Source organism: Macadamia integrifolia, chromosome 2 (assembly GCF_013358625.1).
Source record: "Macadamia integrifolia cultivar HAES 741 chromosome 2, SCU_Mint_v3, whole genome shotgun sequence".
Lineage (NCBI taxonomy): Eukaryota > Viridiplantae > Streptophyta > Magnoliopsida > Proteales > Proteaceae > Macadamia > Macadamia integrifolia.
Genome location: NC_056558.1, coordinates 35,224,359 through 35,237,770, shown reverse-complemented (window position 1 = coordinate 35,237,770; position 13,412 = coordinate 35,224,359). Strand labels below are relative to the sequence as shown.

Sequence of the window (13,412 nt, the reverse complement as noted above, 5' to 3'; positions counted from 1 at the left end):
GTGGAGATAAGTTTATTATATAGATTGTCGGGTTTGTAACTCCATGTCCATTTTCCCTTGTTACTTGCGTTTTTCTGCTGGAAATCTTGGAGGCCTCTTGCATAAAGATTCGTATGACCTTGACTGTAAAATTACAGAATTGGATCTCCGTTGCCAATGGGGGCGTGGGGTGGGGCATCATACACTATGGACATGGGCCAGGTGATTATGGGAATGCGCATCTGGCACAGCGATAGTGTCCAGCTTAACCTATTAATTACATGCATGATGTGATCTTATAATAGGGGAAAAGGACTGTCCGAAAGTGTAAGGGCTGTGCCCAAACGGAAGTGGGCGATGATCATTTTGCCTCCATCCTGTGAAAGGTGGAAAAGTGTTCCCTGGTAATGCTTCCGGATGTTATCATTGGTCCCTGTGCTGATGCAGGAGTCGGACAGCTCTTCCCCTTTACAATAACGCATTATCTAGCTCCTCCCCTCCCTTGGTATACCCTCACCTATATGATCAGCGACGCAGCATTCACAATAATAGTCTGGGAATAATTCCTCCAAACACTTGAACCGCAGATTAATGATTGTATGACATTGTTTACACAGAAATCATAGACAACCTGTGTGGCAGCTTCTTTTGGCATGGACTTAGAAAGGGCAAATGAATTCTGAGGCAATGAAAAGGAAAAATGGGGTACTTCAGCTGCGCTATTAAAGTTAATCAGGATATGGGTAGGCAGGCACTTGGACATTTTGGGCTCCTCTTCTCCTACCCTTCTTGCATAATGATGACCAAACACAAATAACCTCATCTTAATACACCGACTCAGAATGATTCTTAACACAATTTTCAAGTTCCACAAAGTGAACTTCACTGTTTGATGAAGCTTGTTGAAATCTAATATTCCCCCCCACCCCCACCCCCAAAATTTGTTTCATAGGCTCCATTTGTTTCCAGGTAAAAACTATGCAAAAGAATTTTTTCCAAATAAAATCTTAAAATTTCTGATTTTACATGGTAATTTTCCTTTTTCGACTCCCCAACCCCCCCCCCCCCCCGGCCCAAAAAAAATCCAGGCAGAGGATTCACTGTATTCGATTCAAAGAAACACGTGTATATATATTTTTTCAATATATAAGAATTAAATATTAAATATTCTGACAAGGTCAATTACAAATTCATTCCAAAGCTACATCAAATACTTTATATTTCAGAACTTGATATCCCAGCGTAAATAACTATTAATCAGTTAATATCCAAAACTAATTATGAGTAATAATATGTTGTTGAATGTGGAACAAAGATCTTGAATTTTTTTCATTTTTTGGTTTGGGGGGGATATGTAGGCCTATAAGGTGTTGTTTCACCCACTAGGGGTTAGTTCTTGAAGGATTGTGTTTCCCTCGGCGCACCTAAATCTTATGCAATCTCGCACTTTTGATTTCTTTGTCTTTTTAATCGGCAAAAGGTCCAAGAAGGGAGAAGGTCTTGCAGATCCAAGTTGCTACCGAGGAACATCTCAGTTACATGTTAGTTATGTCATGATGGATACATTAAATGCGGACGATGTTTTTCCCCATTTGAGTTGTTTCACAGGAATTCTTCTAAATCTGGTCTTTTTCTCTTCGCTGACATTCTAGTTATCAACTGAGTTTCTAAACCTAATCTCTTTGGTCTCTGGAAACCATCACAATGATAGATCATAATGCTACATTTACAATAAAAAAACACAACATTCACAAGATTCCCAAATGATTCATGAGTGCATGTCACCAAGACAACTGACAGATGAGTTATATTCTAGATACCAAAAGAAAAAGGATTATCCCCAGAGGTATGGCCATATAAGCCAACCTCAAATCCAAACTAAGAGCTCTACTAATTTTGGACAAGCTACATTATTGGGAAGGAGAGAGAGGCCATATGAAACAGAGAAAAATCAGTCCACTTCTAACCTCGCGATGTACTTATCATAGAATTTTCCGGCTTGCTCAAGATCCCCAAGCTCAGTATAACAGTCTGCAATCGCACCGTAAGCTTCTGTGTCACCAGAATCCTCTCCTTCTCGCTCAGAAATTGCCAGAACCATAGAGTGGTATCTTATTGCTTCCCGGTACTTCCCTTGCCTTTGCAGAGATGCCCCTGCAAGAAGTAATTTAAACATTAAAAAGATTAAACAATTGGAAAGATATTGTCAAGCATATGTACTTACAAAGACATACACATCCTTATGCATGTATTCATATACATACTGTGTATAGTACATACCTAAAATCCCAACGATATGTAGGAGTGGGAAAATTCGGACATAACAGGTCCAGGTCACATTGCCATGTTTATGCATATTTGTTCAATTTGGCCTGTACCCAGAATTCAGACAAGGACAAAGGTCTCACCGTCTCAGGTCATTCACTCCAAACCCAGTTTGCCCAATTTTCCATATTAACTGTGTTCATTACAAAGTTTATAGTTATCACCTATATTTAAAAGGGCAACTAACACTAATATATGTTAGTCTTGAACTAAAAAACTTTTCCGTCGTAAATAAAACACAAAGCCCTGGCCAACTAAGCTAATACTGACTCGAATTTAAGAAACATATTATTTTTCAATATTAAGTGTAACAAACTTAATATTGCAGCCAGCTTCTCCAAGTTGCCAAACATGGAAGCATACCAGTTCTAAATTCAGACAAGATATTTGTACAAGCCTCGACTTTGGACGATTTAATTTTGTCCAGATCTAGTTTTAATTGGGCAGACAAAATTTTGCCGGATTTCCAGCATTTGATCATCCCATTGTTATCCTTTAGTTGCTTCATTCCCACTTACTACATCTAATAACTTCTGAGGAACTATTCATCCAAGAAAAAAAAACTTCTGAGGAACTAAGTTGATTTCCATAGCTTAGAAATAATATAAATCCTACAAATTATTTGTCATGTGAATATAGCACACACGCAAATGCATACATAACACACAACCTTTTTCCAATCAAATCAACAAATTACCCATAGCCTCCATACCTCAACCAACCCCTTCCCCATATTTCACTAGAATGTTCAGCTGAGTTTTGACTGCAGCAATTGTCTTTCCACCACTCCAACAGCATTATCAATTATAGAGGAACCTACTTTCATGTAACAAAATGTTTTGAGTTTCTGAATTCTCATTGAAAGGAATGTATTTAGAAAAACGAAACAAAAATGGAAGAACCCTTGGAAGTGAAGATTTTCACAACAGGCAAGAAGATATCTTAGAGAAAGAAAAAGTGAGCCATCATCTTCATATATTTCTAACCCCCAAAATAAGGTGATTTTACACAGGTACAAGAATTCGAGTCATATATCTAGGGGTGTCAACGGTCCGGGTTGGTGCGGTTTCGGTCCGGTTCCACCGGTTTCGGTGTGACTTTGGAACTAACCGAAACCGCCCCATTAAGGAATTATCGGTTTCGGTCCGGTGTCGGCTTTGGTGCGGTTTGGGTTCGGGTTGTACCGGTTTGGATTTATCAGGTTCATTTCGGTTTGGATCGGTTTTTTAAACCGGTATGGACCATTAGCTTGGGCACTTGGGCTTGGGCGCTTGGGCGCTTGGGCACTTGGGCTTGGGCACTTGGGTTTTGACAGGTTGAACTTGAATAGTTGATAAATGTTGGGCTTGGGCACTTGGGCTACTGTTGGTCCAGTTGGACACTTGGGGCCTTGGGCTTCTCCCACTTGAGAGTTGGCCCAGTTAGATTAATGAGTTTTAACTTTTAAGTCCGGTTTTATATCGGGCCGGTTTGGATCGGTTCCGATTTCGGTGCATATTTCCGGTGTTTCCGGTGGCCCAATGGTCTAACCCGAACCGAACCGAGACCGGATTCAATTTTAAATACAAACCGAAACCGGCCCGATAAGCCACCGGTTCGGTTTGGATCGGGCTTAATCGGTTCGGACCGGTCCGGTTTAACCGGTCCGGTTTAGATATTGACACCCCTACATATATCCACTTTCCAAACCGCAGCTTCTATAATTTTTTATCTATAACCGTTAATGAAGCTCAACATACAGGGAATATATAAAGACCAATAAATTTCCATGTTCCTCCAGAGAAAAGCTCGCCTTGCGAGCTAAATTCAACTGAACCACAATTATTATACCAACTGTATGAAGTTGAGTAAATACTATACTAACAAGTTATTAGCAAAACGACTATTAGCTTATAAAGCATACACGATATCAAGACACACAGACTACACAAACACTGAAAATTAGATAAAACATTACAAGTTATATTATACAATGCAACTTACTGTTGTGGTCCAACAACTGTCCAAGTTCTTTAGCATATTGCAAAGATCATACGATATTGTTTTTTTTTTCCAAACCAAATATAAACATTTTCACAACCGGTCAAGTATTGTCTCAATCATAAAGGTTAAAGGCAACCCTGGACAATTAAGAACCATGAATATGTGGCATTTCAACAATTTCAAGGTAGACAATCACCAATAACAATCACCAATCCCTCTAAAAATGGAAAAACAGAACCCACTCTCACAAGATATTGAAATATTGTTAATTAAAACAAATAAAGAAGACCAGCTCTACTTAGCCTAATCCAAATTACTCGGGAAAAACTACATGAATTCTATGGTATGATTCATGTTCAAAATTCAGGTTTAGCTAAGGTTTTGCCAGCTGCCGACCAAACCAAGCCCCCCTTCACCTTCTTGAGTCCAGCAGTGCAAGAAACACCAGAAAATCATAATGAAAGCACTAAAAGTATTTCCATTTGGTGCAAAAGTCTGCAAATGCATGAGAAGGCAAGTACCAAGCAGGAAAGATAACACTTGCCATATTGAGGCAATTGTCATCAACCATAATTTTTAGGTTCAGTAATAGTGAATCTAAGAATATCAGTCACTTCCTCCCTTCAAATAAACCAGTTATTATCTTCTAGGGAATCTTTGAATAGGGTTATCTTCGAAAATCAAAGCGTTTTTGGCTCAATTAAAACATAATGAGTTTAGCAGTTTCAATATTACCTAAGAGCAAAGCATATAGTCAAGCAACACCAAAGGATCTTGAACATGATATGCAGCTACCCTGCAAAGCTTCCTAGGCTGCTCCTCCCAATTAGATTTCCCTCTCGTAGCTTATTCTACATTTACCAACCTACGAATCACCAATCCTAGCTGGCCTGGATTCTTTCAATGATGCAATTGATAGACTACTAGATTGCAAAACAAGTTTTCCAACACACAGGCATTGTGCTCAAATTCATTAAAAACAGACGAGTTAAACAACATGGACAGGAAGCAAAGAAAGCAGGAAATACAGACCCAAGCCTCGAGCAGCTTTTTTCTCCTCAATGGGATCCTTCATATTCTGTGCGAGCTCAAGAGCTGCCTTAAACTCCAGGAATGACTTCTCTGGATTTTGGTTTCTCAAAAAATTCTTCCCAGTTTTCAATCGTGAAATCAGCTCCTCCTTTCTTGAATCGACGATTACTTCAGTATCTGGAATTCTACTAGCAACTGGAGCATAGCTCAAACTGGGAGCATAGGACTCAATCTTTGCTTGCCTTCTCAGGGCTGCATTGATCTGGCGGAGCTGATCATTCAACCGCTTCAATTCCCCTTTTCTCTGCCGAGCAAGCAATCCTGATAAAAAAAATGTTTTAGTGCAAAATGCTGAAAAGAAAACAGCATGAACTCGTACCTCCTAGTATTGGCTTTCTCACGGACTATGTTAGCAGGGCACCTCAAATAGGAGCAGTACTCATGTCATATAAAGTACAAAAATGCCAGACCAAGTTGAATCAATGCTGCACCCAGGTATCAGTCATATCATAGTTCGGGGGGATACAAGACACATTCTACCGGACATTCTCTTACTGTTGGTTTAATATCCCCCTACACCGCCATGAAGTTTCATTATAGGCCAGGGAAAGAAAATTTTGATAAACATGAAGAAAGGAACAAAAATCCCCTTATAGACATGTCAAGTGGTATAGGCAATCTTGGTTTCTAATGAAGCACAATAGGTACAGTGTGCCAGCCCTAGCACAACACCTGCCTGGTGTTAGGTCACAGTGAGCAATAATGGGCTTAATCTAAACTGTTCGGTAGAAGGGGTCTCCTCTTAGACTGGCCACATGTCAAATATGGTAGTCCCAACTTGACCACAATGTGAAGCTAGGTAACAACTACCCTAACCCCAAATAGGATCACAGATAACACCCATAGTTGGTACTGACTTCAGATTTAATAACAGAATATTAGTATGGGCCCAACAGTAGGTAACAGTGGAGTGAGTGGACCATAACAGTCCTTAGAACCCTCAATAACACTTAGCAAAGTAGGGAACAAACTCAGCCACAAGATAATACAACCAGCAGCACAATACCCTCTATCACAGGGCATAAATCTGAGTTTAAAACCCAGAAAAGTGAAGGTGAACAGAATACCAGCAACATCCACTTGATGGACCTTAAATTCCAATCGAGTTTAGTTCCTAATAAGGTGAAACAAACCTCCAAACCTCAGAGAAAACTAATGGACTGATATTGAGCTACCTTGAGTTCTTGAATTAGGACATAAAGTGGAGATCTCTGGCAGAACACTCAGCAGGCTTCAGATCAGGCCCAAACCACCATCAAATGGAGCTCTTGGGATGGGGAATAGACTCCCAAAATAACACACCTAATGATCCAATGACTGGAAAGATCGACCAATGGCAACAGTTACGCTTTTAGAGAACCCCAAAACCTCGTTATCACAAGAGATGAAATGGCCCCTCAGATCAGCAACCAACAGTAGCAGCAACTTGAGAATCGATAAGGATTTTTAGGGACTAAAAAAATAGCTTGGATAGCTGGTTCAATGAATCTCACATGGCCAAAAAATACTCAGAAATTGGGGGAAAGAGAGAAGTATTGATTGGGAGAAAAGGGGAAGGGATAAGGCTATCTCAGCCAAAGCTAATTCACCCTATAAGGTCTCTCACCTCACAGCCTCTCCCTCTCCCTGGAATACAATTGCACAAAGCAAAAGGGATCTTTTTCATCGTTGGTTGAGCTCTGTGGCTCTTACAATTAAATAACTTGCTGAATTACACAAAATAGAAGGTAATAAAAGAGGAAAGAAATCCCTGCGCAAGCTAGGGAGTTGTACTATAAGCAAAGATAAAAGAAGAAACAAATCTCCACCTAACTAATACTTTCTTAACTCAAACTTGGAAACAAATGAATAACAAAATAGCAACTAAATCTATGCTAAAATAGATGGTAAATAAGCAAAGAATCTCAACAGCAGCTTCTATTCTCCTCCACGAAATCTAGCTATGGGACCCACAAATTTCTTCTAAGAATCATTCCTCTTCATGCTTCGATCTACATCAGACCATGTGACCCACCTTATGGTGGACTCTTCCCCTTGTATTTTCCGCCATTAAACCATGTGCCACTTACTTGACTTTTCAAATATAAATAAATATTTTCTTGAAGTTGTTTTGGCACCTGGGAAACTTTGTCAGCTTGATATTTAGAAGGTGGATAATAGAGGGTTGGGCCCGCACATCCACCAAATTTTGGTGCTAGGCAAGGTACCCATTGTGTTAGGCCTTGTATAATAGCCATTGCGCCACCACCATCCTATTTTGTAATCCAGTGTATGCACACAAGCAGAAATTAGAGTTTCGCAGATAGAAACAAAGGCAATTGTGATGTTCATGTTACCTCACCTCCAACAGTAGCCCCTATAAGTGCTACAGAGAGCAGTAGAGGCATGTTGAAAACAGAATTCTCATTTTCACATGTTTCCGCTAAAGCTTTAAAAGGAATAGTTGACATCAAAACAATTGATAGAACATATGCCGATGTGGGCAACCTGAATCGTAACATGCTCTGCACAAGACGTAATCAATCAAATATCAGCACTCAGAAGACCATGTGACACACACAGAGTACAAACATGTACACGATCAAATAAAATGCGAGTTCCATACATTAGTTTCCTACTTTCTAAATTACTCAGCCATGATGTGAGTCACAGTTGAACAAAAGAGACCCACAAAAGAAATATCAAATGTTGACTATAGAATCAAGATCGATAATACAACAAAATCGGCAAAACAATGGCCAACGGTTTGATAGATTCCGGTCTGTATGAAGGACTAGGCTCAAAGACACCACCCCAACCACGGCCGTTCTATACTTGACCTTTTATCTGTCGTTCAGAAATGGATTGATGTTTTGAGGTGTTATTAGGTTCCCTTTTGTTTGTTTTGCTTCTTTTTTGCTTGAGCCCAGCTCATGAGATTGGTTGGTTGTAAGCCATTTGGCTGAGTTTTGTATATCCCTCCCCCCATTCTCTTTTCCTCTTCTTTGCAATAATGTGGTGTTATCTATCCCACCCTCTCCCCACACCCCCCACCCAAAAAAAAAAAACCCTTGTATAAGTTTAAGCATGTGATTAAGCTTTTTACTGAAACTTTGAACCCGACTTACTCACAGTGAAATCTTTGGGATACTTCCGTATCTTCTTGCTTCTCTCTTCTATGAATTTATTTTAAAAAAAGATTTCTTATTGTCAGCTTTGATAGAATTCAAACATACAGCCACTCTTTAACAATCAACCAAAACCTTCATCACTAGGCAAGCCACACCTGTGTTTAATATGGACTGTTAAAATACATTTCTAATACATAATGTGTTATGTGCATAAATACATACAACAGAAGGTTCTGTCCTCAGATTGAAATAGCCACCAAATAAATTAACAACTAATGGATGTTTTGAGAGTATATAGCAAACCGAACACCCAATAACACGGATTCTCCCATCCATCCAACATCATTTGGTATTTAGAATTTTGGTCTGCTTCTTGAACAATGATCTGAAGTTCATCACTAAATTTTGACACAGATAAATTCCTCATTCCAGTTTAACACAATCCAAAAGAGGAAAGTACCCTTTTTGGGCAACAGGAAAGTAATTAATTGATGTTGCAGTAAAGGTTCTATTTTGGCAAAACTTAGACCAAAGTAAAAGTTCCAATATCAGAAAGGGGAAAAATTTTATGGAAAAAAAAAGAGGACTTGGGTAGACTCACCATCCTACCTGATTATGGAATAAGCATTCCACAGTGCCATGGTCATAATCTGGTAGCCTTTTTTTACCAATACAACGAGTTCCCTCAAACTTAGACATTTGTGAACCATCAGCCCATGAGTAGATGTACTGGCAGGTTGACAATAATTGGCTTGCCTCAAACAGTATCTGATTTCTACTAGATGAGTTACTGAAGGATGACATGAATTTCTCCCCGCTAGATGAAAGAAAACCAAGCTTTTCTGATTTCAGCAATGCTTTTATTTCCAATACATGCTTAAAAATATTTTCACCACCAAAATGTACTATATCCCTTGCTCCGAGTTTTTCTGAAGGCATTAGAAACAATGGACAACAAGAAAGATTTGAGCTACATGTTTTGCAAATAACTCATCATTAGGTAAAAAGGTTTCTTATAAATTATATTCTTGTTTGAATCATAAGCAAAAGAATTTATTTTCCAAATATAGATACATAGGCAAAAGCATAGTAGCAAGGTGCCAAAGTGAGTCATGGTGGTGGTCACCCACCTTGATGCCTGGGCAACAAATTGGCAAGGCTGAAGCGCCATATGTTATATCCCAGTTCATATTCCCCAGATATTTTTCATCTTAAAAATGGAAATAGGGCAAGAGAAGCAAAACAGAGTTTACATTTCAACATACAACACAGAAGAGATAAACAAAAAGAAAACGACACTTTCTATTTTCATATGTACATCCAGGAATAGAGTTTTTCTGTCACAATTGTTATTTTTTCCACCAAAAGAATAATGAAAATCCAGAATGAATTGTGCTCATCCAGCCATGGTTTTGAAATTTCGACCAAAATGTATTGGAAACTGAAACTAGTTGATATGTGAATTAAGAGGATTTCCAGATTTTGGTGAAATGATGCAAACCAGTAATATTAAAACCCAATTTCAAATCATTTCATCAACTCTTTCGCCCATTCCGATTAGGAGGTCTCAAAACATCTAGAAGTCTGAAGCTTTTGCCAAAATCCTTCATTCAGCTGTTGGACCAAGGCTTGATGGTCGACTTTCGAGCATTTAATGCAATCTTCTGGTGGTTTTGAGCAACATTTGGGCAAATTTCAAATTTGAAAGTGAACCCCATTTCTTGAAATTAAGTTTTGTAAAAAAAAAAAAAAAAGGATAAATAGTGTTCAATATTTTATATGAGCATCCAGGAGAGAGGGGGAAGAGGAAGAAGAACATCATAAGCAGACCAATGACTCTGAGCCCATCCGATTTACAAGGAAGCCACACAAGATGCTGACTGTGGCGCACATACCCCCGTAATAGCTATTTGAGAGGTCCGCATCTCCAGTTCAGACTAGATGAGGATGAATATGGCATGGATATAGACGTTACGAGCTTATATAGCACTCTTAGAGGCCCAAGTCTGGAGGAAAGTAGTGGATATGGTGGGTATGGGCAATGGTGTGCACCATCCTTGGCCCCATATGGCTCCAATCTGAAGATGGTGGGTATTTCCAGTATAGCTCTTCTTCATTCCTCAATGAGCTTGAGGGTCAGTCACAAAGTGGGTCAGCTACTTGCAGAGAGCTTCTTCTCACACCGGCCCCCTAACCATAAAGGTCTACTCCACCAAGCAATTATGGTGGGTCCACATACGTACCTTCATGGCCCGGTGATCTATATCCTAGGTTTGGTTACCTTGCATATGTTGACGATGCCACCTATTGGGCTGTTGTAATAGACATTGAGAGTTTCTTCAAGCATAGTACAACTTGGTCGTCATATGTGATACAATTAGAGGAACAGTTTCGTCGGTCCCAGGGGCAACATCAATCTTCTAGTGGTTTTGACCCTCGTCAAAACTCTATATGATAATGGCATAGGCCTAGGATTGTAACTTGTAACTTGTCATATTGAATGACAAACAATTGTTAATTTGTAAATTGTACTTTGTAAGTGTGTACGACTTTTTGACAATCATGTGATTTTAAATAGTTTCACACTTTGTTAACTGTGAAAAGTTTCAAAGTTTATAGTTCTTCATTCCTAATCCATATTCCAATTATTTTTATTGAGTGCTGCGTTCTCTGTGTCCTAGGCCTAAATGATGTCTAGATTGTAGAATAGGTCATGTAAGGGAAAGGATCTAGTAAGCTACAGTATACACTAGCAATCTAGGGTTCAAAGCCAAATTACTACTCTTGAGTTTTTTATCTTTAATCCAATGATTCAAATATGTGTAATCAAGCTTTAAAAATTCCCCTCTTAAGTTTCAGGACAAAATTCCACTTTTTGGGCACCAAAATTGCCATTTCTGTATTTTCATAAAAATGGACCAAATTTCGGTGGATTTTGGCCATTCTTCTGACAAATTCATATGCGAACAAATCCTAGCAAAATTCAAAATTTTTAACCCTGAACCCAACTACATGTCCTACCGACCTTCATGCTGAATTTAGATGTGATTTAGAATCACTGACACAAGGATATTGAATCGGTGGGATTTGGCCATTCGCTGAAACATTTCAATTTCAGCAGGGGATGAAACAGAAGTCACAGGTAAGGATATTGAATTGTTACATGAAACAGAAACATAAATGCTACTGACCTCACCGACTCACTCTTAACCCATGCATTTATTTTCACCAACATTTGTTTCTGGACAAAGCTGGAGCCTAAATTCTGTATTATTTTATGAGTTCTGAAAAAAAATCTTAAACTTGTCAAACTCAAATGGAAGAAAATGAATGGTCTTGCATTCTAGCTCATTATGGTTGGTCTGAGTTATGATCTAGGATCTGGATATTTAATATAGGAGGACAGATCATTCTGGACCATAACCAATCCAGATCATCCTGGGTGTCATTCACGGTACCAGTAAGGTTATTATGATCTAGCCCAGAAATAAAGCAGCTAGTTACATAAATTAAGGAAGAAATCTGAGCACAGACGCTTATACTCCTTAACCAAATAAATCTAGACCTGCAAGCCGATTTACAACACTCCAACCAAAACAACAGCCCACCACAGAAGACAGTAGCAGGTGGAACCTCGCCATCGAATCTGATAGGTAAATTATGTAGTATTATATCAAATATTTCCCCATTCACAGACAAGCAAGCAATAAATCCAAACGAGAATAATGCAGAGTATCGAGAGTTTGAAAACAGACCATTGCCAGAGTTAACGAGCAAGACCACAGAATCAGCAGTCAAGTATTGCGAAAGTAACCAGGGCGAGTACAGCGATTGTGTGTGAGCAGAGACTATACTTGTTTATCCAAATGATAATGGACAGAAACAAATGTAGCTAATTTAATTAATACCCCGCGTTCTGCTTCAATACCACTAAAAATACTGAAAGCACAGAAATCAAAGTGCAAATGAGCAGGAAAACTCAAAATCTAGATGAAATGAAGACATTCACCCAATCTAAACAACAGGAGAACGGGTAATCACAAGCCAAAAGCCTCGTAATAGTAGCACGGCAAGGTTATCACAGATCATAATGATTTCAATCTCTCTTCTATCATAGCATACGAAAGATTCAGCGAGAGATACAAAGGATACATCAAAGAGCGACGAGTCACAGAAAGTAATGCAGAAACAAGAAACATAACACCCCTAACATCGGAACTACTGACCGGAAGCATTGGCTCTGGCGTGATTTTGTGCCGGAGATAGTCCGGAATGCCAGTAAGCACCACCCGGAATTGGGCGCGGAGACAAGCAGCAGCAACGGACGACCACGGCCATCTGGATTCTGGAGTGGGGATAAGTAAGGCTGTTTCAGTGTTTATACCGTGCGCGTGTTATCCATTTTCGTTTTTAAAATCTTTTCCCCTTTGAGGTCTGGTGTCTGACGACTCTGACCAGCACCATGTTGGATACGGCAGAGACTCAGACACGGGGTTTTAAAATGCGTAATCGGGTACGAAAGTGGTCTCTGCCGATTCGTCGGATTGAGTCGGTTTGGAAAAGCCCTAGAATCGGCATATAAGCGTATTTGAAGATTCCAACGATTCTGCCGTTTTATCCTGATGGCAAGCCGTATCGTATCGTCATAAATCTTGATCGGCAACCAGATTTCAATCTGAATCGGGCAATTTCTGATTGGATTCACCAATCTTGGAACACCCAAGGAAGTTAGTGGGTAAGGATGCCAAATTGGACTGCCTTGCTTGCAGTATAAATTTCATAAATGTGAGATTTTGGAAAGATCATTATGTTACCACCCGAGTTGGAGTTATCAAAGAAATAGAATCTTCAAGAGTATCTTAGAAATTCAAAAAAACTATGAAGATATTTGTAAAGTAAAGAAGCAGTGACCTATTCCATTTA

At 39.3% G+C, this 13,412-nt stretch overlaps 1 protein-coding gene across 1 annotated transcript; it reads right to left on the bottom strand.

The window, feature by feature from the left end:
• Window positions 1–1,684: 1,684 nt before the first annotated feature.
• Window positions 1,685–13,024, bottom strand: LOC122061507 (protein FLUORESCENT IN BLUE LIGHT, chloroplastic-like). The gene is made up of 5 exons (XM_042624790.1): window positions 12,716–13,024; window positions 9,099–9,418; window positions 7,721–7,883; window positions 5,320–5,640; window positions 1,685–2,133 (listed from the first exon to the last, which is right to left on the bottom strand). Exons 1-5 carry the CDS (start codon window positions 12,825–12,827, stop codon window positions 1,931–1,933), a joined length of 1,119 nt encoding a protein of 372 aa, XP_042480724.1. The 5' UTR covers window positions 12,828–13,024; the 3' UTR covers window positions 1,685–1,930.
• Between the last annotated feature and the right edge of the window lie 388 nt (window positions 13,025–13,412).